The following is a 26442-nucleotide window of genomic DNA, read 5'->3' as shown; positions in this document are numbered from 1 at the left end:
AATGTGGGAGACTTGGGTTTGATCCCTGGATTGGGAAAACCCCCTGGAGAAGGGGAAGGCCATCCACTCTAGTATTCTGGCCTGGAGAATTCCATGGACTGTATAGTCCATAGGGTTGCAAAGAGTCGGACACGACTGAACAATTTTCACTTTAATATGGGCCTTATTTATTTATACATGCTGTGCGGCTTGGGGGATCTTAGTTCCCCAAACCAGGGATGGAACCTGGGCCCTGGCAGGGAAAAAAAAAAAACACCGAACGCTAACCACTGGGCAGCCGGGGAATTCCATGAGAATTTTTTCTTTTCACTCTGAAAATATTTAAATTTTCACTTGTTAAAAAACATTTCCATATGAAGCTCATTGCCTGTCCTAAGTATTTCATTTTCCTAGAGAGATAGTTAAAAAATTCACAACCTAGAAAGAATACAACTGGCAGGCAACATAAAGGATGACCCACAAACACACAATTCTGAGGCCGCATTAGATGGGCTGGGAACCAGCATCTGCTGGTTTCATCCAGGGCTTTCCCGTCTCTGGGTCTGTTTCATTCTCTGTAAAACAAGGGTTTTGAACTAGACCAGGGTTCCTAGAATCCCAGATTCTGCAGAGCCGGAGGCAGATCGACGCTGCTGTATTACTAGTTTCTCCAGGGGGTGAGGGTGGTGCACAGTGGCACCAATTGTTTTCAAGTAGGGAATCACTGAAAACTACTATTTATGTTCATGTTTCACGAAGGCTTAACGCCAAGTGTGGAGGAGAAGCATGTCGGGTGAAGGACAGCTTCCTGACCCAGGTGGCACAGTGGTAAAGAGCCTGCCTGTCGATGCAGGAGACGAAAGGGACGGGGTTCGATCCCTGGGTTGGAAGATCCCCTGGAGGAGGAAATGGGAACCCACTCTGGTACTCTCGCCTGGAGAATCCCATGGACAGAGGAGCCTGGCGGACTACAGTCCATGGGGTCACAGAGAGTCAGACACGACTGAGTGACTGGGCACAAAGGGAGGGAACCGGCTCAGTGCCCTGGAGGACAGAGGAGCCCTCCGTCATGCCCAGCACTGTGTGAGGAGACGGGTGGTGGGGGCCCGGGCACGGCCATCAGGGATCCGACACGGTTCCCGTGTCACCTTAGATGGGGCGGATTTGGGGTCTCAAATCATGTCGACAAGAGCAAGGGGCTGGGAATTGGGAGATGTGGCTTTTCTGCTCACTGAGCATCTGTGGACCTGGGTATCCTCACCCACGAAGCAACTTGCTTTGGGAGGAAGTTATGCCAGTCTCCGGGCCGGAGAAGAAAGCTCACAAGGGACCTAATGGTAACTTAGAGTTACTGGACTGCGTCTTGGTTTGGGCAGCGGGCCCGTGGTGTTCATGGTGGTTATGAATGGATGAGTGAAGTCAGGAAGCCTCTTTTGCCCGAGATCCCCACCCTGGAGACTCCTGGGCCCCTGTCTGGCTAGGCGGGTAACCAAGACCACTGGTTACCTAGACACCTCCCCTTCCACCACTCCGTACTTACCAGGATGCCCTCGCCGACCCGCCTATTCTAGAAGCCCAGGGAGCAGGGAACACGTTTCCCCCAAGTTCAGACTCTGAGTTGAAGGGAAAATGTAAAGCGAGGCGTATTTTCAGGTTTATTTGATGTTAATGTTAAACACAAGTCACCTCGGGGCCACTCCCGGGTGTCACGCTGCGTCCTCCGGGAGCGATGGAGCCTCCTCTTCAGGCTCTGTCCTTCTGCTGGGCAGCTCAGGAATCTCGTCTCCGGAAGCTTCTACTTCCTCAAGTGGCTCCTTAGGAAAGCGGGTCTCGCAGTTCACCCGGCAGCCCCCTTCTCTTCCTGTCTCCACGTGCCTGCGTGGTGGAAGCCGTTAAAGGCCCCGCACACAGGTGCCACCGGCCGCCTGCCCTGCCCCGTGCTGGCCGTAGCCGGGACGGTTAACCAACCTCGCTGTGCCTCCCGCTCATCTGTGAGGCGGCTGAGCCCCCAAGGGCTCCCGTTTCCCCGACACACGTCTGCCCTTTGCTCCCGGCAGGTCACCTCTCGGCCCTGGGAACATCCTGCCTGATAAGTTCATCTCGGGGGACCTTGGGCCTCCCTGGAGAGTCTGTGCTAACGGTGGGATTTGCGGGGTAGAGGGCAGAGCTTGGGGTGCACAGAATCAGCTCCATCTTTGGGGGGATTGGACAACACTCATCAGTTGTCAGTGTGATTGACCCCCAATTAAACTGGACACCAAGGCTGGGGCCATGATGGCCAGGAGGAGCCGGGTGGAGGGAGGGAGGAACCAGGTGTCTGGGAGGAGGTGGGTAGGTGGTGGGGAGGAGGAGCTGGGTGGTGGAGGCGGGTGGGGAGCTCCCAGCCGTCCCAGGTCACCCCACTGGCTCCCGCATCTCTCCCTGCGCTGACTTCCATCTGGATCCATCTGGATCCTTCTGCTCATGAACCGTGAGGACGGCAGCTCTGCTCACTTCCACATGTCCTTAAGGGGAATCAGGGAGCCTGAGGTGCTGATGTTGGGATGCTGAACTTGGCAACAGCCCTCCCACCGATGGCCTCGCTGAGTGTCAGGCCGCCCTCGGGGTCCAGGAGGCCTGTTTTCTCCTCTGCCCATCATGTGAGTGACCCCCACCTGCCGTGGGGCTGGGTTTGGCTCAGTTTACCCTCCACAGCAGGCTTTTTACTCCAGTCTTTTTGAAACTCAGAGAAACAATTGTGGAAGAAGCAACCTCTAGGTTTCCTAGCAGAAGCGTTTACTATGGAATCATCTGGACTCTGACCCAAAGAGAGAAAGCTTTAAGATAGTCCGCTCAACAGCAACACTTTCTGTGGACATGACCTGCTGTGCGCTCACCTGGGCTAAGTTCTGAGGAGCCTGCCTTCAGTGTGGTCTGAACACCCTCTAAGCAGATGTGGGGTGAACGTGTCCCCTGGGGCTATTTCCCCTGCTCTGCCCGAGTGGAAGGTTCAGCTCACAGCCCTACCCGTGTGGGCCCTGGGGCTGCAGGAGGCAGTGGCAGGTGCCCTTAAATTTACAGGGAATTTGAGAGGTTTCTAGCAAGTGCACTCAGAGAGGGCAGTGAAGACTCTACTAGGGGCCCCACCCGAGACAGTGCAGCCTTAGGCCGACTTCTCCATGTTACCTTTGGTGCCAGGGCTGCCCGACCCTGCCCCTTGATCAGTGCCAACCCCCCCAGCGCATATTCTGACTCTGTGTGTGCCGCTGGTGTGAGCACGTCGGGGTGTGTGTGTGGGGGGTAGGGGGTGCGGGCACGGGAAGGCCCTGAGGACACAGCCGCTCCAGCAGCTGCACCAGCACCGAAGGGCCGCCACACTCGGGTACCCTCCGCGGTGGCGCACGGCCTGTGTGCGTCTCCAGAGTGGCCCCGTCACCAGACACGCGGGGACGTCCCCGAGGTCGTCACTGAGCCCCGGCTCCAGGAGCTACTTCGGCACGTTCGTCATTGGTGGTGGGTGGCGGGGAGGGGTGGGGAGGAGTCACAGGGCCCGCGTGACAGACAAGGAAGCGGAGGGGCCTGGGTCACAGCCCACCCGCTGGGAGGCCTGAGGAGGGTGAGCTTGTCGCCATGACTCCAGGGAGTGGCTGATCCTGGGCGGCACCGGTGAGGACAGAGAGCCCCTGGGGAAGATGAAGGTGGATCAGCTAGGACCCCAACTCCTCCTCAGCCATCCTGCTCTGCTCTCAAGACTTTAACGTCCCTTCAAGAACCATTTTAAACATCACGGTTAGGGCTCGAGTAATTCCATTTCTATAAACTGTGTTCTGATTCACATTTGCCTACTCGTAAAACAAGGGTGGTCATTAAAAAGTCATCTCTACTTTTTTCCATTAGAGAAACAAACAAAAAAAATGAGCTTCTGGAAGGCTCGGGGAAGACAGGGCTGTGGTGGACGGCAGAGTGGCCACGCAGCCTGTGTTGTGAGGGCCTTCCAGCCGGCGTCCCCGGCGGGGCTGCCCGCCCCTCACCGTTACCTCACAGTGATCGGCACCGGCTTGCCCAACACCATGGCTGAATTTAGCGTCATGATGAGCAGTAAAATTCACAGGTTCTTTATTTAGTCCATATAATACACCATTTTTTAGAGTTTTTCTTCTTTTAAAATTAGATAAAAGAGCATATTAAATGGCAAGTGTATGAAGTTTCTCTTCATAAACAATGTCAAAACGAAAAGTTCTGAATTACAAAATGTTAAAAAATATGTAGGTACTTAACATTTCACTAAAGCATAAAGTTACAGATATTCTCTAAAGAAAAATAACTGTGCCACTTACCTATTTTTGCTGTTTCTATGAACTTTTTTTTTTTATTCTGTACATAGGACATTTTGTACAAAATATGAAGTCTACATTTTTATTACTCATTACCATAAAACAACGGTACGATGTATGTACAATATTAAAAGGAAGCCACACTAAAGCCGCGCTAAAAAGACACTCGGAACAGTGACATTTCTGATGTACAGATACCTTTTGGAAAGAGTGAAGATGCCAAACGCAGAACTTTATGAAGAAAAACAGTCACCAGTTTATTTTCAATGCAGTACTTTTGAAATCAATTTGGTACAGAATAAACAGTGTATCTATGTAATAATATGTAAGCTGAACAATTAGCACAGGGAATCTGAGTTCTAACTAGGAAAACTTTAAGAGGCCAAAATATTAAATAATACTCTCGTCAAAGAAAATCAGTTTCTCTCAAAACCTTTTTTTTTTTTTTTTTCTTCCCTTTTTGGTGAATGTTTGTCTTCAATAAAGAGCAGAAGGAAAACCTAGACAAAAAGATGTTCTTAAATGCTGAGCTTTCCACGTCACTCAAACACCGAGGTTTTTCGCTTTTTTTCCTCGGGCGAGAGGAGAGGCTTCCCAGAGACCTCTCGGGGACACACCGAGAACATCCTCCGTCAGCTGAAGACTGAAGTTCAAACAATGGTTTATCGAGATACACAAGACGCTGCTTTATACAGTGAAAAGCACCCTTTTTCCCTCAAAAGGAGAAGGCATCTGAACTTTTTTTAAAATGATAAATTTCATAATGGCAAAGTGGAGGGATACTTGTCAAGTTTCTCAGGAAGGTTTCTCCTCCCGCTTTCGGCTAGGGCGGCCTTCCGATTGACTACCTGCTCTGAACACAAGGGGTCTGCTCCCTCCAAGTGACAGGACCCAGGGAGATGCACGCCATCGGGTGGGGGGGTTAACTGAGACCCATGGGCAGGAGCTCCGAGCTGCATGGGGAACGATGTCTGCTCTGCTCCTCACAGGGTCTGAATGCGTCCCCCCAGACCTTGAGCGAGAGATACATCCCGACGGAAGCCTCTGAAGCATCAAGACATTTAACATCAAGTTGTAGCATCTTACACCAGAGACACGGGAAACTAGAATCACTGGTTGAGGGCAGCTGTGTGCATCTCAAATAGCTTTCGAGCAGGATAAGTCAGTCAAAATACTGGCCACCAGGAGAGACGTAAAGAACAGAGCCTTAAGTTTAAAGACTTTTCTCCTCGTGCTGTCCCATTGAAAACAAAGAGCTTAATACATGCAAGGAAGTCTGAAATATTTAGCAGCATTGAAGACCAGTGAAGACTCAGACGCTGTATTTTCCTTATGAAGCTTCGACTAAGGTGTCCTCTTTGCAACAGAGACTCCTCGGAGGCCATCGCTGCTGCCTCTGCCGCCTCCATGAATCCCTGGGGACTGCACCGTGGGGAGCGGATGGGGGTAGGGGTGGCACTTGCCCATGGCACTGATCCTGTGACTTCTGCCCAAAGGCAGCTGTGGCCTGTCTCGGGCCTAGAGCTGGCCTCACTCAAAATGATTCCCGTCTGACTTTCTATAAAATGTGGAATTCTCAGAGAATTTTATCAATTGAAGAGCCTCATTCAAGGGTAACAACATGTTAAGTAAAGAAAAATCATTCTTCTAAGTAAGACATTGAGCGCGCCACTTTAAAGTTCCAATTCCAGGCAAGAGAAAGCTTATTATTATTATTTTTTTTTAACAAATTTCTCCTATGAGCTCACTCCTGGGACCCTGGTGCTGGACCACAGACCTGGAAATATGGCTTTAATGCCACGCAGCAGCAGGGCGTGGTGTGCACGGCACTGGTTGGAGTAAAGTGATACCTCGGGAAGACACGGCGGGGAGAAGGGTCACGTCACTTTCCCAGTGAGCTGTGTTAAGATCAACAGCATAGAACCACCTCGGTGGGATTAAAAACAAAAACAGACCAAAAAAAAAAAAAAAACCACCACCCAGAAAGAAACTGTTGGTGTAACAGTCTGAAGGGCTGTACAGTCTTAAAAAATATGTGATACTCTTTTATAGTGTTCCTTTGATTTGAAAACCATTGATATTCTCATAGGACCCACCTATCCTAAATGATTGCAAATCCCATTTGCGGAGAACGTGAAGGTGACGACTGGGGTGCTTTCCTTAGCTCTGATTTTGGGGAACCATCTTACGTGGGGCCGTGCGGGGACCCCGAATTCGGGGGGGTGCGCGCACAGCCCTCGGGGGTCACCATTGTTTGAACTCCTAGTCTCGAGCTGAGGCGGAAGGACGTGATTGCCTACAGACGGGGTTGGAGAAAGCTTGGACTTGAGTGTGACTGACTGGTATGGCACACAGAGCGTGTCTTCTCTACAGGCGGGCGTGGGGGCTAGCGCCCGTCCTGGGGCGCCGGCTCCTCGGCGCGGCCGTGGGCCTCCAGGGCGCTCTTGGTGTGCAGGTCCTGGGGAAGCTCGGACTTGCGGCGCGCCAGGGGCCGCTCCTTCTTCGGGTCCTTCTGTGCCTGCAATGGAAACGCACAGCGTTGGCGACAGACCCGGCGGCCCGGAGGTGTGCTCGCCCTGCTCTGAGCTGGCGCAGCCCACGCTCCAGGGCCCCCCTGAGGACTCCAGACGCCCAGAGGGACACAGTGACTGAGGGGGATGCCTCGTCTATTAAGAGATAACCCAGGGACGGTGTGCGAGGTGTTGGCATCGTGGTCTTCTAAAAGGTACAGTTTTGTCCAGGGTATTGGATACCTCTGTTTTGCAAATTCATCAGCTTTAGTACATCTCATAAATGGCAAAATCTTCCCAGTTCATAAAATGTCACCGAAACCATTTTATGGTTGTGTCCCTTACAGAGGCATTTCAGGAAGTCGAAATTTCCCTTGGAGGTAGATAAAAAAAAAGAATGAACAACATATTTAAACTGGACTCAAAGCCAGCAACGGGTCTAAAACTTCTATTAAATTTGAAAAAAGATATTTAAAATGAGAGGTATTAAGTAGGTCATGTAAGGGGAAAAACCTTCTAGAACTTAAAAAAACTATACATTTAATCATCTACATAAAATTTCCTAACATTAAGGGTACGATATAAGACTCCCCTCTCCATTCCATTTTCTTCCTAAACTTAGGACATTTTGGTCTTACTAGGGGAAAAAAAGAAGGAAAAAAGTTAAATGAACCCCTGTTTGCATGGGGATTTAGAGAATTGTGTCTGCAGAGAAAGGGTGGTCTGAAATACGGGGAGTTTAGATACCAACAGAGTCCATTTCCATGAGAAATAGTTAAATTATTCAGTTTTGAGGTAGGGCCATTGCATCAATACCAGTATATCTGAAACAAAACAAGAAGCCATCAAAGTTGCCTCAACACACCGTTATATACCAGGAGGCAGCCAGTTTGTAAGGAACTTTGACAGAACCACAACTTCCTTTCTGTTTAAGTGTCTCCAGCAAAGGGGAGATAGTACTTAAATAGCAATACTTTGGTGGTGATGAGCAAACACCTACCAGAAAACACTTGTACTAAGTCAGTCACTTGATAGCAAAAAGCACACATCTCTGACCACTCCCTGGAGTAGCCAGCTTGCCAGCACTGCTGGCATGATACACAAAGTATACTTCTCTGTGCTTTAATAACAATATTCAGGGATTTGCAGAAACCATATATGAAAAGTTCAGCTTTGCAGAGCTACTATTTCTTACGGTTCTTTGCAAATTTATCTATGAAGACCATAATAATGTCAAGGTTTGGAAAGAATTTTGTGTCACATCATTTTAGGATTGTTTCTAGAAATGTTATTTGGATATTAAGGTTCATTTACGGCAAAGGCAGGAATTCTGATTTTCTCTCCTGGAAACTGGTGTAAGACAGCTTCAGGACCGCCAGCACGTCGGGAGACTGGAGGCCCCCCAGTCCCCGAGGGGCTGCTGATCATGGTCACAGCCCTTGTAAAAGTGCTCTCATCGGTGAAGCCTGTTTGCCTTCGACCCGGGAGAAACTCAGAGGGAAATTCTACCCTGAATTTTATGTCCATTCCATGTTGAGTTGTAAAACAAAGCAAAGCAAGGCAAAACAAAAGCCTTTCAGATACTTGAAATATTTAATAACTGCCACCGACAGGCATTTCAAAGAGAAGAAACATTTTCATAGAAAAAGGCAATAGTAAAAGCCTAGGAGCTGGAAACCAACAAACGCAAATTGAGAAGGCAAACTCGACCGGGGAAGCTTCTGGAAGGAGAGAAAGAGAGAGTGAGGGACCTGCTGAGTCTTCCTGTGTAGCCATTTAAAACCAGGGTGTAAAGCAGAGAGCAGTTACACAAGCCACAGAGGTTAAAAAAAAAAAAAAAAAATCAGAGACATAGGAGGCAGGAGAGAGATGTCATGCAGGTAAGTCACCCCTGGAAGAGCGACCCTGGTGGAGGGGCGAGCATGCTGTCGACAGGGTGGACGAGACAGATGGAAATGCTGCCCCGGACACCTCCGCGGAGGTGAGCCGGAAAGACGCGGTCTCTGTCCGCAGTGGGACAGCGGCTCTGAAAGTGGCCATTCAGGAAGTGGGGGGCAACATCGGGGTGGGCGCATGGTAAGAGAGCACGCTTCCACTACTTAATTCAAGGACAGGACTCATCAGAGTCTCCTGAGGGACCAGATGCCTTTGTCTTCACCATCACAAGCTGGAATGACAGGGGGGAAAAAGGGAAAATACTTCATGTACACAGCATTGTCAGTTCTTTTCCTAAATATAAAAAAAGCCTTATAAATACACTTCTACGTACTGGAGTAAGGAACACCTTCACTTCCCACCTTCCGTCTTTCTACACCTTCCTTAACTGCACGCTCGACACTGCTTTCCTCCCGACCGACTGTTAAAAATGAGAATTGCAAAACATTTTAAATTTCTCTGGTATATGAACGTCATTCACATGAACTTTACTAGTTCTCTTTGGAGGTTCTACATAGGGTTACACAATTTTCTCGGAAGAAATACAAACCACAGTTCTGACAGGTAAATACAGAATCGAATTTCTCCACAGGATCCCAACCCAGTATGTTGCACAACCATTAGGGTCTCCTCCACTGGAGAAGATTCTCCTGCAATGCTGCCTGCAGTAAATGCAGTGCTGCATTCTCCTGCACCGTACCTCACGTCAGCTGTGAGCCCACATTCAAATTACTTCGAAGGAATGTAAGAGTTATTTTGGAAAAAATAAACATAGCTGAAAATAAACTAAAAGGGGCAGTGAAAATATTCAAACTGCTAAATATAAAAACTGAAAAGCCTAGTTTTTAGCATAACCTCTTAAGTCAGTTCGGTCTCCAAAATAGATTTCCCCTGCATCTCAGTATCTTCTCTTTGCTTTAACGACAGTGTTTTTGAGGATTTTAGGACTATGACTCCAAATACTTTCAAATTGACAAGAGCCTGTCATATCAAATATTATGGCTAAGAGACTGCACTATAAATGTCTTCACTAGGTAGGCTGCTATTTGCAGGGGGTTGGGTGGGGGCGGGGAGTTCAACTGATCCACAGAAATCCATAATAAGTCTTGAAATCGGGTGGTGTTAGTCTTCCAAGTTTATTCAGAGTTATCTTAGCTAGTCTAGCTCCTTTGCATTTCTGTATACGTTTTAGAATTAGGTGGTCAATGTCTTAAAAAAGAGAAGGGTGACTGTTGGGATTCTGACTGGGTTCTGTTAATTTGGGAGAGAACTGATACCTTAATAGCACAGAGTCTTCCAACACAGGAGCAAGATCCATAGACACTTAAAGGTAACGTGAGGGGCGGGGAGGGGAGATTTTTGTAGGAATGTCAATTACACAGAAAGCTCAGTCTCATAATCTAATTTCAAGAGTTTCATGAAAATAAACTGGCAAACAAAGAGACGCCCTGTCTACACCCAGTGACCCAGGACTAAGGAGTGGATAAGCAGAGAGGCTGCTTCCTTCTCAGAGAGGGGAAGGAGACACGCCCTCCACACGCCCTCCAGGGGCCGCTGGAAGATCAACCAGCTGGGAAGGAGCAGCCACCACGGAAATACGAGAGCTGACTTTCAAAGGCAGTCTTTCTCAAGGGCAAGAATGCTGTTTTGTGTTCTAAATCCCCTACAGAGTGGGCCCTGAGTCAGAAATATACCCAAAGATCGCACAATTATGTAGTATTTTCATTACACTTTGGGAGTAGTCTATCTTTTTCCTGGGTTTAATTATCACGTCAAATGACGTCCCCAAAAGAAAACCCCTCCAGCCCTAAAATATTTAACGTATCAGGACTGGCTTGTAAGCTGTCGGTTTCCCTTTCTGTGTTGTTGGGCCTGAGTGACCTAAAGACCACCGTGAGGTTAGACTGAAGGCCACCCACGGGCAGGCTTGCTGCTAAGAGGGACCCTGACATGCAAGCCCTCTGCCTGCCTGCAGTTCTAGCCCACCTGAGGCTGTAAACTCGAAATGGCAATCAAAGAAATGACTTCGAATTCCTTTCCAAGTTAAAACAAAACAAGCCTTAGTAAAGTAACACCCCCATAAGACTGAGAAAAAAGATAAAGGTTTTCATTTTTTTTCATTCAGGCTATTCATTGCTAAGACTATTGTGAGGAAATGATGGAATCCAAACTGGATTAAGTAAAAAATGCATCACTGATGTTTTTCCACTGTAGTTTCAGTGTTTGCATCCACCTGCCTTTCCCTGAACCTGAGGCCAAGAGCTGGCCGGGAGGGAGGAGGCATGGCGGGGTCCAGCAGCCCCTAGAAGGCGGTCTGGGCCCGCGCTGCCGGGTGGGAACACAGCGCTGGCCACACACACAATTCCAGACTGTCTAGCAGCCACGCTGAAAAGGTGAAAAACCAACAAATGAAAATCATTTGAGTAACATTTTTTATTTAACCCAGTATATCCAAAATATTATCATTTCAACACCTTGTCAGTGACAGAAAGCTAAGAATGAGCTTCCTAGGTTCTCTTCTGTGCATTAAGCCTGGGAGTCCCTGGGTGTGTTCCGGGCCACAGATGGCCACGGGGCACACGGGCCTCTTGGCTGCCGTATGGGGCCATGCAGTCTGGATGGTCCAGAGCGTGTGCCCGTGGCGATGTCCAATCCTGTCTGATCACTCGGGGGACACAATTTACTTGAATGAAAAACACAGAGTTAAAAAAAAAAAAACACAACCCTGAGCTCAGGATGACCCTCTCCTCTCGAAACCATCTGCATTCAGCTGCTGATGCTGCTAAGTCGCTTCAGTCGTGTCCGACTCTGTGCAACCCCATAGACGGCAGCCCACCAGGTTCCCCCGTCCCTGGGATTCTCCAGGCAAGAACACTGGAGTGGGTTGCCGTTTCCTTCTCCAATGCATGAAAGGGAAAAGCGAAAGTAAAGTCGCTCAGTCGTGTGCGACTCTTCACGACCCCATGGACTGCAGCCTACCAGGCTCCTCCATCCATGGGATTTTCCAGGGAAGAGTACTGGAGTGGGGTGCCATTGCCTTCTCATTCAGAGTGCAGCTCAATTTTAGCCTCTCTGTTTTTACATTTCAGGATTGTAGCGCTGGGAGTCTTTAGGAATTCTTATGAAGCTCAAAGGGGATTCAAGTTTTAGAGTCAGAAAGGGCCATGTCCCCAGACTTGGGGAGCACTTATCAGCTGCCTGGACTGAGAACGGGAGGCACCGTCAGAGACACAGGGCAACCGAGGCGCCCCTCGCAGGCAGTGGCTCCACCCACTACCCTCTGCAAAGCCTAAATAGTGTCTGCTCCCGATTTAGCGACAGGAGCCTTTCTTTGGACCAACGGTGATCTGAATATGCATCTCTGCGAAGTGGAAACAAGACCATGTGACTGTGGGTACTGCCTGAGGGACCCCAGAGAGCCCTCGCGTTGAGCAGGACCCTGCTGTTGACAGCACGAGAGCTCTGCCTGGCGTCCTGGGGCCCCTGGGGGCTGGCAGGAACTCTGCGAGAAGTTAAAGGGGCCGGCCCTGGGCCAGAGCAGGAGCCAGAGGTGGGCAGAGGGCGCACACAGGGCAGACATGACCGCACACCTTTCAAGTTCTCGCTCTAGCTGTGAGCTGACCTGCAGGTAAGAGCTGGGATTATTACTCTTAAGAGTAAACATAGAAAACGCGTTTCAGGCACGTATTAACCCTTAAAAACTGCTTCTACTAACTTGATCTAAGATGGACGGATGGGAGGCTTCCCGTAAGATGGCCAACTCGTGAGTTTCCACGTCAGCTTGCACGGGAGGCGCTGCAGCCCACCACGTGTCTAAAATCGCACACACGTCTTATAAGCAAGTCTCTAAGGGGCGCGGCCAGCTGAGCTCTGCGCGCTTTTACCTGGCGAGCCTCTTCGTTCACTGTCTTTCTCAGCATCTGCACATCTTCAAATAAAGGCCCATCTGTCTCCATTGCCACCGGGATGCTGATGGTGCTCGCTTGACTATACACTGCGTACTGCAATGCAAAGCGCGGAGTCATTCTCGGCCAGCACTCAGGGGGGCGGCTCCAGGGCTCCTCCTCTAGACGCCGCCCTCCCCCGGGGCCCCTCCTCAAGGAAGCCTGTGTGCAGGAGGAGCCTGAGCCTGGCCTACACCTGCCCACCTGCGGGCGGGGACAGCAGAGCAGCCGCCTCACTTCCAGGCTCTCCCAGCCCTGGGCCACAGGACACCACCCTGGAGCCTTGGCCTCCTGACGCCCTGGGCCTGCTCATGGGGACCGCTTCCTACAGAAGCCTGTGCCTCCAGCCCCAACCTCTGCCCCCAAGCTGCGGGCCTCATCGTGCCTTCCCTGTGTCCACGCCGCCCTCACTCATGTCCCTGTTTGCTCTGCATTCTCCAGACTCTCGCCAACCCCAGCACGGATCACATCCGCCCTTTGACGCCTCTCTGTTCACCTCCTGGACGATGTGGTCTCGATCGATCCCCCAGCTCACACCTCACCCTGCCAGGCGGGGCCGGCCCTGCGGGGGGCCTGATGCGCCAGTGGGGTCCCATCGGGGCACCCGGGGATGCCACTCTCCCCGGGCTCCAGGCCAAGTCAGGCTCTGGTGTGAAGTGTGGTGAAGTGAAGTCTGCTCAGTCGTGTCCGACTCTTTGCGACCCCATGGACTGCAGCCTACCAGGCTCCTCCGTCCAGGAGATTCCCCAGGCAAGAACAGTGGAGTGGGGTGCCATTTCCTTCTCCAGGGGATCTTCCTGAACCAGAGATCAAACCTGGGTCTCCCACATTGCAGGCAGACGCTTTAACCTCTGAGCCACCAGGGAAGCTCTGGTGTGAGCAGGACGGTTTCTGACTGCTTCTGAGAGTGAGACTAGGGGTGGGGTGGGGGATGAGCTTGCTTCACAGGTGCTGGAGAGGCCTGACTGTCCTTAGCGCTCAGCATCCACTCGTGTGTCTGCTGCGAGCTGGGTGCTACTCCAAGTACAAGCTATAACGTGAGTGCTAAAAGCCCCTGACTGAAGGATTGCTGCGGTCCTTACGCTAACCCACCGAGGCTCCGGGCCAGGGCGGGGGGGGTGGGGTCGGGGTCCCGAGCTGAAGCTCCGCCCTCCCTGCCCGGCACCGTGCCCTCCTGTCTGGGCGGAAGTCTCTCCAGTCCACAGCGAGCCCCTCCCTCCCACCGGGCAAGCACCCAGGAGAACCGCTCAGCTCTCGGGGGGGCCCTTCTCCTCCTGATCCCTCAGGCCTGGGTCTCGCCTCTCTGACGGGACGCTGGGCACCAGGCTGTGGGTGACCTTGTGACCATGCGCTGACCACCGTCGGCCCTGAAGCCGCCCCCTCCCGGGCCTGGGGCGCCAGCCAGCCCAGCTCCTCTCTCCTCTGCCACAGCCTGCATGACACAACTGTCTCCCCTCACAGCCCCCGAGGGTCTTGCAGACTCCCGCCCTCAGCCCCCTTGCAGGAGCCACATCCTTGAGTCCGATTCTTCCACTGAAGGTGCCCAGGCCCTTCAGCGCCCCCACCCGCCCTGGCCAGCAGCAGCGTCTCCACAGGCGCCCCAGAGCACCCCAATGAGCTTTCTGAACACAGGTGAGCCGGGACGACGCCCGCACAGCGGAGGGGATCAAACCCATGGGTCCTGCTCCCTCTCCAGCTTCGGCCCCGACTCTGACCACGCCTACTCCTGCCCCGTGACGACACTCCATCCACAAGCAGCTCGGTCTCCTTAGTGGCCCCATTCGTCCTGACCCCCGGCCCCTGAAGCACCTCCCAGCTGAGTTGAGACGTGTTGGCTCCATCTGCAGGCAGCCCAACGCTCTTAAGTCCTGGGGGCGTGGGGACACCCGGCTGTGCCCACCCTATCCCCAGTCCTCCTTTACGTGTCCCTCTCTAAAGGCACGACCAGACTCTCGCCAGCATCATCCCCCATGTTTGTATCATCTGACAGTCTGGGTTCTCCCTGTTCCCACCTGGCTCCCATCCTTGACACCCGGGCCCTGCCTCATTCTCATCTGTGTATCCTAGGACATGCAGTTGGCACCATCAGCTGAGAGAGGAGGGGGCCTGCTTGGCACAGGGAGCTGGGGGCCTCACGTGACTTGTCCCAGCAGGACTCAGGCTGGGCAGGGCAGATAGTGCAGTGCCCAGGAGGTGGTGCGTGGGGTTTGAACCAGTATTTCAGCTTTTGGCCATGCCAGGAGAAAATCAGTGCTCCACACAGAACCCACGGATGAACGGCTGTGCCGAGAGCAGCGGGGGGGACTCTGAGCCCCTGGGGGGCTTGGGGCAAAGAGAAGTTCGCACAAGGATGCTAGGTGATGTCTGCAGGAAGTCAGTGTCACCAGCAGGCTCGGGGCGGGGAGGGGCGTGGGCAGAGGAGTCTCACCAGGAATAAAAACCTTCCCCCACCTGCCGAGGCTGATGTTTTCAACAGGTGGGAGAGGGAACGCACATGCCCAGAGGCTCGTCTCGCACAGGAGAGGCAGGCAGCCAGGCTCTGTGCCCCGGGCCTGCCACACATTGTCCTCTCGCTGCTAACGGACAGAACGCTGAGCCACAGCCGCATCTGAAAATCACAGAGGTGCGCCTGGACTGCATGTCACGAGATGCCCGCAGAAGGGAGATGAGCATTAAACCGCTGTGTGGCTTCTTGGTGGATTGAGAAAAACACATTCACGTTAGAAACCTTCCGTATTTCACGACTTTACTAAACTGAATTACGTCTGACGTTAAAAACACCCCAACGCAAGCCACCACAACTGCTAAGACAACCCGAATCCTGAAGGACCACCGCTTTCTGAATCCAGCGGCCTACGTGGGGACCTGCGGCCACGTCTCAGGGCGGATGAGACCCGGCTTGGGCAAATCCAAGGCTCAGCACCAGGCAGACTGCTAGGGTCCCCCCCGCGAACAGAGGGAGGGGCTGGGGGCTGCCTTAAATGAGGAAACTGGTGAACCACTTCTCAGATGGCAGGTTCGAGATGGAGCGTGAGGCTGCAACCACCCAACTACCTACTTTCGTTACAGAGATAGAAAGCAAACTCTATTACCCACAAAATTATTTACTGTTTTTGGTTGTCATAAATGGCAAGCAGGATTAGAATTTAGAAAAGATTTTCTCTCTCTCTCGAGAATGAACAGTGAGCACCAAGGCCCTGATTTCCAGCTCTGAGACACTAGCCCATGAAGTATTTTCCGACAGGGAGCGGTGGACTGCAGCGTGTGGATGGGACGGGCCGGGGTGGAGGTGGAGGTGGTTCTCAGGCACAGATGAGGAACGGGGCGGTGCTCAGCCCGGGGCTCCGCAGCACAAACGAGGCGGACCCCAGCAGAGCCCACCCCGCGAGACGCCGGGAGACAGAGCAGCCGAAGGAGGGAAAACGCGATGGATGAACATTCAGGAAAGGTTCAGAAATGGGAATGAGGACGATACATATATATATGTTAGCGGGATCTCCCATGGGGTTTTATTCCTGTTTTCCAGGTAAAACAAATAAAATCAGACCCTCTGATTTGTACACATTTCACCTGTTTTCCAAGGGCGTGCGTGACGGGGGCCCTGATGACCTTGACTGGGACCCTCCGCCCCGTCTGACCTCGGCACGTGAGCTGTCAGAACAGAGCAAGGCAGCCGGGTGCCTCGTGAGGCCCGGCCTGTCCACCAACACACGCCAGACGCAGGGCTTTACGACAAACGTCAGCCGTATTTTAACCTCACGTTCAGCACAGATTCTGTTCTTAAAAGTATACGCCCATAGCCACCCGCCTCAATAACTACCGCACTGTTTCACAGTAATCTGGAAACAGTACTTCTGCATAAGAGCGTGGCATACAGACAGGAATAACAAATCAGCATGTTGTTACGAAGGTGAAGGACGTATTTTCAACTTTGATTCACGTGTCACTTTTTATTAATCGAGAACCCACCGAACACCTGAGATCACGATGACCTGTGCACACTTCTCACCAAAGGTGATAAATAGGCTGCGTGTCATCTGCTTCACCTCATAGAACCTTTCAGGACCTTAGTGGGTAGCTGGAGCAGTTATCCTCAGAAAACAAAAGTCTTTCCTTTTCTGGGGAGCTGAGCACAGCCCTGAGAATTCTCAGGGGCGGCAGAGACTCACAGAAAGGGCCTTCAGGGACGGTCAGATGGACACTCAGCACCGGGAAGAACGCCTGCCGGGACCTGCTCCAATCCCCCGACCAGAGGACACGACCCCAGCAGCCCCAGCTCCGGCCCCCGACTCCGGCCGTCTGGGGGGGTGTCAGCTGGCTCACCTCTACAGGGGACACTGCTTCAGAAGACACTTCTTCCAGAAGACACGCCCGCTGGGCCCACTGGCCAGGGCGCGCCGGGACGGGAGAAAAGGGTTAGTTGCTAAGATGACAGAAGCCAGTCCACTGTTAGTGAGAAAGGCTCAGGCCTGTAGAAACCTCATTTTAGGAGACAGGTCACTGACTTCATACTTCACCTATTTCAAATCCAGTTTTTATTTTTTTTCCCTGTAGAATTAATTTGATATTAAAAAGAAAAGAAAGTACTGTTTCAACTACAGCATCTATGATATCGGAGAGAGAAAAGCAAGCTGTAATCTGGGCCCAGAACAGAGGTTGTATCCTGGCTTTCTTTTTACCACAGTATATTCGAAAGGTCTGTATCTTATTTAAAAAGCATAATAATAATAATAAATAAAAACGCCAATCCTGTGGTAAAAACTTGGTGGGGCAAAATAAGTACTTATACGAAAGTTGAAAAGTATTTTTATTGCAGACAGTTTCATACACAATGTTAGTGAAGTGGATCTGTCTCCCTCCCACGATGAAGCCACACTCCTATCTCACAAAAATACTCAAGTCACACCCTAGACGTTTTCACGTCACTCTCTTTTTTAGTACCTGGGGGTTTGCTTTGGCTAGGTTTTCTATTTTAACCCACGCTTCTTCTCGTTCTTTCATTTTTAGCTTCTCTCTGAAAAATAGTAAAAGGTCGTTGGCGTTAGAGAAACAGATCAAATTCAAGAGAGCGTTAAGTGGAGGGGGGGCCATGGCCGGCAACACGACCCCTCACTTCCCCTTTGTCACCGTCTGGTCTTATCTCACGTACGTCACAGTGGTGACCACGAGGCATGCAATGGGGGAGAAAAACAAAACTGGGCTTAGAGGAGAAAGAGCTAAAATTACAAACACACCAAAACCTTAACACGTCTAAGAATTTCAGCTCTTAGGAACGTCTGTGCCAGCACCTCCACGCCTCCTTCCTCCCCTGGCTCTGTTGCGCTGTCACAGGATGCTCACGGCTTCGAGGAGAAGTCTCTACACCCGTGAAGAGTGAGACCGCACCCCAGCGTGGAGGAGCCAAGTGAGGACGTCCTCACAGAGGCACAGCATGCAGGTCTGCACCCGCGAGGCACAGGACCTTCAGGAAATTACTCATCACGGGACCGACTCTTTAAATCTAGAAACCGTGTGGCCTGATGAGTCAGGTCCCTTTTAGGGATGCGATGTCCCATGGACATTGATGCACCATCAGACAGGCCCCGGGGGGTCACGCACTTCAGCCCTGGACACACGTCCACCCGAGGCAGGAGGGGAGCCAGGCAGCCTGAGGCCTGAGGACACCACGGCCAGCTCCCCGCGCCCTCCTCCTGCTGCTCCCTTTGTCACCGCCTCTCACACACTCGTTGATGTTTTGCTATCTTTCTCTTTCCGCACCGCCCAGGGCAGAAACTCCAGAAGGGCAAGGGTTTTTGTTTGTCTTATTCACAGCAGGGCCTGGCATACAGGTAGACACACACTGAGGAACGAACATGGTACTGTGTGATTCTAATAATGGATAGAGCACGCCGTTCCCAGCACCGCTCGGGGACGGCCTCATTGAGCGTGTCCCTGTGCAGGTGTGGGCTCTGGCATCCTCAGGGCACGAGAGCAGGGTCCTGATTTTGTGAGGGACTCAGGCACCAGACTCTAGAGAGAATGCCCGAATTTATGGAGATCAACAAGTCAGAACAATAAAGCTACGCTGGATGAAGTTCCGGCTTTCTTACACAAAACTTACAGGATAGAATCTAAATTCCTGCCTGATGACCATGAAAAATTACTACACATTCCTGTTTTTAAGTGTCCCCTGAGAAATGCAAAGATTTTGAAAGTTAAATTCTTGATTATTACATGTACTTTTTGCAAAGATGACTGAACTGGTAGAATAAGGGAAGGAATAGCTAAGGTCTGTTTTTTTGCGGAGGGGCAGGCTGCGAGGCTTGTGGGATCTCACTTCCCCGAGACTGAACCTGGGCCCTCGGGAATGGAAGCGTTCAGTCCTAGCTACCACGGAGGCGCCAGAGAATAGCTAACTTAGAAAATACGTTTTCATCACAAAGATTTAATTTGCTTTCCAGTACAACAGGGCAGACTTTGCTTTGAAGTGAAGAATAACTTTTTAGGACAAACTAGTGGCAGAGGTTTATTCAGGATCAAGGGGAAAAAAATCCTTGAAAGAGTAACCGTTGAAAAGAGCAACTTACTTCAGTTTCTCTGCTTTAAACTGCTGGGTGCAGTCATCAAACAGTTTTTGGTTCATCTCCATGAAGAGCTTCAGTGCGTTGTATATCAAGCCATGTATTGTCCTGCAACGAGAGCTTCGTGTTCAAACTCAGGATGCTTCATCTTATTCATCTTTTTGGATCCCTCTCCCTCCCCTCCCCCACCACACACTCCTTCCTCTCCCAGCCTGGCAGCGTATTTCAATAGTCCCACAAGTCTCCTAAGCTTCAGAGTTAAAAGCCTGTGACTTTTTGACTCCTTGCTGGTTTTCTCAGAGGCAGCCCTGCTTCACCACGCCTCTCCTCTCAGCGCCTGGGCCTTCTGGCTCACCGACCTTGCTAATGGCAGCCAAAAGCCGCAGCATTACTTGGAAGTCGAATAAAAAACGCTGAACCTTGAACAGGTACAGTTAAGGCAAGGTTAGTCATACAGAGAATAATGGAACCGTTTTACTTCCTGTAGACGTCAGCTTCCTTTCAATCTTACTAAGGACAAAAAACTAATGTTGACACTGCCAGAGCACAGCTTAGGAGAGTGTTAAACGAAACTGCTACCGATCAGCTTAATCCAGCTCAGCTCTCAGGCGCTGACACCAGGACGGGGAGGGCCCAGCTGTCCCCCTCCCGGCAGGGCCTCAGGAGGACTCCGGTCTCACCTGTCATCAGCTGCAGCCACGTGAGGGAACCCCCACCCCCACTCCGTGATTCGGGCAGAGGACTGCCCCTCAGAGCCTGGTCAACCCACAGAATTGGGAGCAACAACCAAAAACTCAACTCGCAAGTCTTAACTGGTATTTAATTCACTATAATAAAACCAGACCCTGTTTAGCAAACATCTAACAGGACACGCCTGTCTTTGCAGGGGGCAGGGACATAAGCCGTCACTGCCGGCCTTTGCAGCGCTCTGCACCACACGCAGGAGCTGGGGCTTAGCTCGAGGGCTTGGTTAGCACCTGCTGAGCTCAACAGAAGAGGAACGTCATGCAGGAAAGCTTGTTGAAAGCGACACGTGAACACTGACCGCCAGGCCACTATTCCCACCGCCACGGCTGCGTCTCTCCTACCCTGGCCGTCGGAACCACTGCCAGACCTGTGGCTGAGGGGCTGCTGCAGAAGCGCACTGAGTGCAGACAGGTGCCAGGAGCTTTACACCGACGCACACTCACTCCGTCCCAACCAACCTCCGCAGCAGGGTGGAGGGCACCACAGGGCAACACGCTGCATGTGGCCTGACGTTATCTTGGTCGATCGATCACCTCTGAACAGTGGGTGCCAACATTTACTCCTTTTTTTTTCTTTGGTTGAGCCAAGTGGCTTGTGGGACTTTAGATCCTGGACTTGGGGGACCCTTGGCAGTAACAGTGAGGAACCCTAACCACTGGACTGCCAGGGAAGTCCCAGTGCCAAGATCTTCTCTACTTTTCAGATGAGGAGGCTGTGGCTGAGAGACCCAGTGGGCAGCAGGGCAAGTCTGTGAGCCAGAACAGCAGAAGGGGTGACGGCAGACCCCGCGGACAGAGCGGCCCACCAGCTCCCGGCGGCGGGCCGGGCCGCGTCCCACCCCGCCGTCCCCCCACAAACAGGAGGGCGGGACTGGGTATCAGGGCTCTGTCCCTCCTGCTTTAAATGTGGATTCACTGATTATAACCCAGAAAGGGCAGAACGTGGACGAAGCGGAAGCCTGACTCCTTATTTATGAGCACAACGAGGGTACCAGGGCAGCCCGGAGGGTAGCGTGGTTTGCAGTCTTAGCAGACGACCGCTGCGAGCGTCAGTCTGCTCACCTGTGTCAAGTGAGAGGAGGGGGCAGAGCAGCACGGACAGCCAGGTGTCAGAGACTCCGAGGTAGCGTTTAGGTTACTCGCCCCTTCTCTCTGGCTGCCTGGGCAGCGGGCACAGAGGGGCTCACTAGGGCGAGTGTCAGTAGGGCTCCAGGGGCCCCCATGGGAGGGGTGGCCTCTGTGCTCCAGCGGGGACTGAGCCCAAGGCTGTGATGACCTTCAACTCCTCTGGAGGGAACTTCAGAGGAGGCCTGGAAGATGCACCTCCTGACCTGCCCGGGGACAAGATGGGGCTGGGCAGGGAGGTACTGTGTCCACCTACGTGGGCCCGACTTGGGCACAGGATGTCAACGAAAGGGCGAGATGCAGTCCACGCTTCTGCTTGGTCACAGCCCACGGAGAAATCGGCATCTAATTTTTTAAACTGATACTGAGACTTGGATTCAATAGTAATTGGTTTCAAGTATCAGCAAAATACTGTACACAAAACTTAAAAATGGCCAGCGCAGGACTTGCTTGGTGGTCCTGTAGTTGAGAATCTGCTGGCCTATGCAGGGCGCGTGGGGCACGTGTGATCCCGGGTCCGGGAAGACCCTACATGCGGTGGAGCAACCAAGCCCGTGTGCCACGACTCCTGAGCCCGCACATCTAGAGCCCGTGCTCCGCAACAAGAGAGACGCTGCAGTGAGAAGCCCATGCACGCACCTAGGGAGGAGCCCCTGCTAGCCCCAACGAGAGAAAAGCCTGTACGCAGCAACAAAGATCCAGTGCAGTCAAAAAATAAAAGCTACTTGAACTAAAAAAAAACAAACAAACAGGTTAATTAGAAAGGGGTAAAAGAAAGGCGGGCGGCGGGCGCTCACTTGTTCCAGTGGGTCTTGGAGTTGCGGTACAGGGACGGGAACATGATGGGCAGGATCTTGGCCGCGTTGTCGCTGATCAGGCTCATGATGTACTCGTTGTTCCAGTAGTACAGCGCCCGCTCCGCCACCTGCAAGGCAGAAGGGCGCGGCGCTCATCGGCGGTACGCACACAGGTGGGAGAACGACTCTACTGGACGGGAAGGGTAGTATCGCTTCTGCAAATGAGAGTGCTCTAGACTGTAACCCTGAGGCGCCTTCAACAAAGAGGCGGATGACTCCATGTCCCTCAAGATCACGGTCACTCAGCCTTCCGTGAGATGGATCAACACTGCTGTGGGACACGGGCCAGGTGCTGAGGCCACAAATCACATGAGGTCGCCCTCCTTAACCATCAGCTGCCCAGCACCCTCTACGGGCGTCTCCCCCTGGGGAGGGCGTCTCCCCCTGGGGAGGCACCGTCCGGCCCTGAGGATCCTGCGGGGAGGCCTGCAGGCAGAAGCCGTCGCCGTCGGGGAGCTCGCGCTCTGTGGGGTGAACCCGTGACGCCGAGTGGTCTGACGTGTTAGCGCTACAGTGCGTGGTGAACGGCAGCAGGGGAGGCAGGGGAGCCCGTGTGCGCACGGAAATGTGGCTTCTGCTCAAAACCGGTGGTGGCGGGGCCCGTCCCTGCCGAGGGCGGGCGGGAGGGGGCGTGAGATGGCTGCAGGGTGGCCGGCTGGGGACAGCAGGGTGGGGGACGCGGGCCAGCTCTGAACCCGCTGGCAGGACGGAGCAGCCACACCGCCCTCTCCGGCCAGATCGTGACTCCCTGGAGACTGAGGTTCTGCTCCTTTGGTGCTTACGTTTCTACCTTGTTCACAAAGACTTCACCATAAATACCGTCTCGATACAAAACGATGGGGTGCCCAGTGTGTTAAAAGAAGGCAGAAAGGCTGGAAGAGCCACCGGGATGACCTCTGACGGGGGCTGGGAGGGTATGAGGGCGTATCGGGAGAGGCGTGGCATAGCTGCGGCCCCCTCACAGGGATGTGGAAGGGATGGAAATCAGAACCACGACTGTTTCCTAAAACTCATGTGTCAGAAGTGGAGTGCTTATGGAGGGAGGGAGTGGAAGCCAAACAGCTGCACATTCTCTGTAAATATTGAGATCTCAGCTGTGGACGGTAAGGCTGTGTGTGTCTGGCAGCCCAGGGAACGCAGAGACAGAGGCGGCTTACAGAGAAGCTGCCGTTAATCACTCTTACTGAGAAGCGTGTCTTTAGTGGCAGGGCGGGACGAGGCACTGGAGGCTTATTTCATAGACCCGAAGCCTCAACGTGTTACAGCTGAGGCGAAAGCCTGATTGTCACCTTCAGATTACCTGAAGGGCAAGAACACCACCAGCGATGCCCCGGGACCCACCAGCTCCTGAGGGGACGACTCGAGGCCGCTCTCTGCGGCGCCCTACCTGGAAGTGAGGGCTGGAGACGCACTTGGCCAGCTGCCGGAAAAGAGGCTCCATGATCTTCACGAACTCTGACGGCTCAATGACATCCAGAATCTCTTCCAATTCGTTCAGGAACATGACTTCTTTTGGACTGTGGGTCTTTGGCCAGTACTTGAGAAGTGCCATTACCACCTACAGAAGAGAGAACACACGGGGGTCACGGCCTGCTCCCCTGCTCAGGGGTCCCCTCTGAGAAGCCACAGATGAGGTGGTGCTTTCTCCCTTGTAAGAAGGAACAGTGATTCAGTGGTTGAGAACGTGGGCTTTTATAATTAGTGTTCAAGGTGTTAGTCGCTCAGCTGTAACTGACTCTTTGCAACCCCATGGACTGGTGCCCGCCAGGCTCCTCTGTCCTTGGGATTCTCCAGGCAAGAATATTGGAATTGGGGGTTACCATGCCCTTCTCCAGGGGATCTTCCTGACCCAGGGATTGAACCCGGGTCTCCTGCACGGCAGGCAGATTCTTTACAATCTGAACCATGAGCTAGACCTAATCTTACATACTTTAGAATCACAGTTTTAATTTATGTGACCTACTCTGTTTAACCACCCTCTCAGTAAGAGTCAGATCTTTAAATTAAAAAAAAAAAAAAAAAAAGATATGCAGTTAGGTGAGTTTAGAGAAAATAAGACCAATTGAGAAATGTAGAGCCTATGAATTTGTATAAATGTCTTAGGGTGGAGACACACATACATAGGCACAATCCATTTCTCTCTCAAATTAACTGACTCGTCATATGTATTTACACACATACATACACAGGTGGCTTATGTGGTAAAGAATCCACCTGCAAGGCAGGAGATATGGATCGGAACCCTGGGTCGAGAATATCTGTTGAAGGAGGAAATGGCAACCTACTCCAGTCTTCTTGCCTGAAAAATCCCATGGATAGAGGAGCTTGGCGGGCTCCATGGGGTTGCAAAGAGTCAGACACAACTCAGCAACTGAACACGCATATACATACATAGCTGTGTACAGTGTTTTCAATGTGTTAAAACACATCAGAAAGAGAGATGTGAAGTGCTGTGAAGTACTGACGCTGCTGGCAAGCCCTCTGCGTGGCCACGGGCTGGTACCAGCCCCTCAGTGTCCCGGAGCTCTCCTTAAATACCAAGGGGAACGACAAGCCTCGCCTTGGGACTGCTGAGAGGACGTTATTACCAAATCCACACAAGCGCCTGTGGAGCGCTGGCTGCAGTGCGGGGGTGAGCCTGGCCCGGGCCAGGGCCCCAGTGCAGGTCTGTGCAGCCGTTCCCCGTGAGGCGTGCCTGGTGGGGTGGCAGCGGCCTGGCTGGTGAGTGCTGGCCACTAGGTTCCTTGCCCGTGACACAGGCAAAGTCCCTGCTGGGCAGCCTTTCTTCATCGTGTTCCTACATTTCCCAAACTTCCTACCAGTAGAGGCTGTTCACCCAAAATATCTGATGGGTAATGCAGACTAGTAGTATCCCTAAGAGTTTAGCTACCTTAAGCCCAAAATGGTACAATGATGCCAAACATTATGCTGCTGCTGCTGCTAAGTCGCTTCAGTCGTGTCCGACTCTGTGCAACCCCATAGACAGCAGCCCACCAGGCTCCCCCGTCCCTGGGATTCTCCAGGCAAGAACACTGGAGTGGGTTGCCATTTCCTTCTCCAAAACATTATGCGCGTGTCTGTAAAGCGCAGATACCTACTCGCCTATGTAACTGAACGACGGCGACCTGTCGCCTGACGCAGCCATCTACCCTCGTCACGGCTGTTCCTGGCCGCCAGGGCCAGGACTGTGGTGAGGATCGCTGCTCGTGGCCGGGATTCCATTCGCTGCTCATCCCCGGCTCCGCAGACCACGCCAGCTCTGCTGCCAGCATGGGCGCCGGCACCGCAGGCAAAGCGAGCAGCTTCGGAACAGCGTCTGCCGAGGACAACTCTGCCTGGACGCTTCTGACCTTCAGGCTCCTGGATAACCTTCTCTGTCCTTACACTTTATAAAACTCCAAATTTACTCAAAAAGTGCCCCCAGTTTTGAAGTCTGTCATAAGAAGTTAAGACACAACTGTCTTTAAGAGGGATCATTTAAAAAAAAATGCATTATTTGATGATTTTCCTACTTTTTTGCTCAAAATCATGTTAGTAGACATTTGAGCCCCCCACTCCACTCTGTGTATTGGAATCACTTTTAAGGTTCAGCAGGTGCCAATTACTTCACAAACCCACCATTCCTTGTCATTTGACAGAATGGAGTTTTTCTAGGAGAAATATGCTGATCTGTGAACTACAGAACCCAACTGATTTATCTGGCTAATGTCTCTAGAAAAGGTCTTATTTCTGGAATCAGAGTTGTATACTGGGCTTACTTTTCACACTGTTTGGAACGACTTCTGACCAATACCCAACTGGTTCAGCTCCTTCTGAGGGTGAGGATGTTCTGCAGGAGCAGGAGTCTGCTCAGGGAATGCTAATCTGAGCCAACAATGGCTCTCGCTGTCAGGCGCACTTCAAGACTGAGTTCTCCTGGGGAAGCCAACGGGCGGCCTGCTCCCAGGGGGAGGCTGGTGGGGGGGCAGTGGTGGTGGCTGGTGAGCCCGGCATCCCGGAAACCCCTCTCCTGTCCTGGAACACCAGGGGGAAAGGCCACGGGGCAAAACTTGGTCAGCTTCAAGGGACAGGTGGGTGGAAAAGGAACTTGATTTTACTTCCACGATGAGCCTCTGACTCTTATAACGACAGTGCACACGTTCCACACGCCCAGAAGGCTTTTGGGCACTCTACACAATTTACAAACAACAACACAATAGTTACAGATCACCAATGGGTACATCGTGGGTGCAGGACCGTGAGACGCAGGCCGAGTGCCCATCCCAGTGCCTTCACAAGGGCTTACACCTTCATCAAACTCTCTACATACCTTTGATGCTGAAGTCAGACAAGATGGGCTTTGGATTTTCGTAACACATGAATTCTAAAGGAAGGAAATTACTGAGGCGAGGGTCTGAACATTTGTAAACTTTTTTTTTTTACATTAACATCTTTAATAGCACTCTGTAATCAAGGGTGCTATTATATTACTTG

At 52.1% G+C, this 26442-nt stretch overlaps 1 protein-coding gene across 9 annotated transcripts in view; it reads right to left on the bottom strand.

Moving 5' to 3' along the window:
- Nucleotides 1-4057: 4057 nt before the first annotated feature.
- The window catches only part of PPP2R5C (protein phosphatase 2 regulatory subunit B'gamma), a 140391-nt gene continuing 118006 nt past the window's right edge, over nt 4058-26442 (bottom strand). For 3 of the 9 annotated variants that reach the window (XM_070775743.1, XM_070775752.1, XM_070775750.1), the window contains 6 exons: nt 23357-23527; nt 21910-22037; nt 19248-19349; nt 17623-17695; nt 12622-12738; nt 4058-6810 (listed from right to left, as the gene is read on the bottom strand). In XM_070775743.1, coding sequence (XP_070631844.1) covers nt 6679-6810; nt 12622-12738; nt 17623-17695; nt 19248-19349; nt 21910-22037; nt 23357-23527 — 723 coding nt within the window. In that variant the 3' untranslated portion in view covers nt 4058-6678. Of the gene's footprint in view, nt 6811-8376; nt 8970-9071; nt 9159-12621; nt 12739-17622; nt 17696-19247; nt 19350-21909; nt 22038-23356; nt 23528-26442 lie in introns of those variants that run through there. The other 6 variants (XM_070775749.1, XM_070775751.1, XM_070775746.1 and 3 more) reach the window with 5 other exon arrangements.

Source organism: Bos indicus, chromosome 21 (genome assembly GCF_029378745.1).
Source record: "Bos indicus isolate NIAB-ARS_2022 breed Sahiwal x Tharparkar chromosome 21, NIAB-ARS_B.indTharparkar_mat_pri_1.0, whole genome shotgun sequence".
In the NCBI taxonomy this organism is placed as follows: domain Eukaryota; kingdom Metazoa; phylum Chordata; class Mammalia; order Artiodactyla; family Bovidae; genus Bos; species Bos indicus.
Note: the sequence above shows the minus strand (reverse complement) of the source record. Positions and strands in the feature narration are given on the sequence as shown.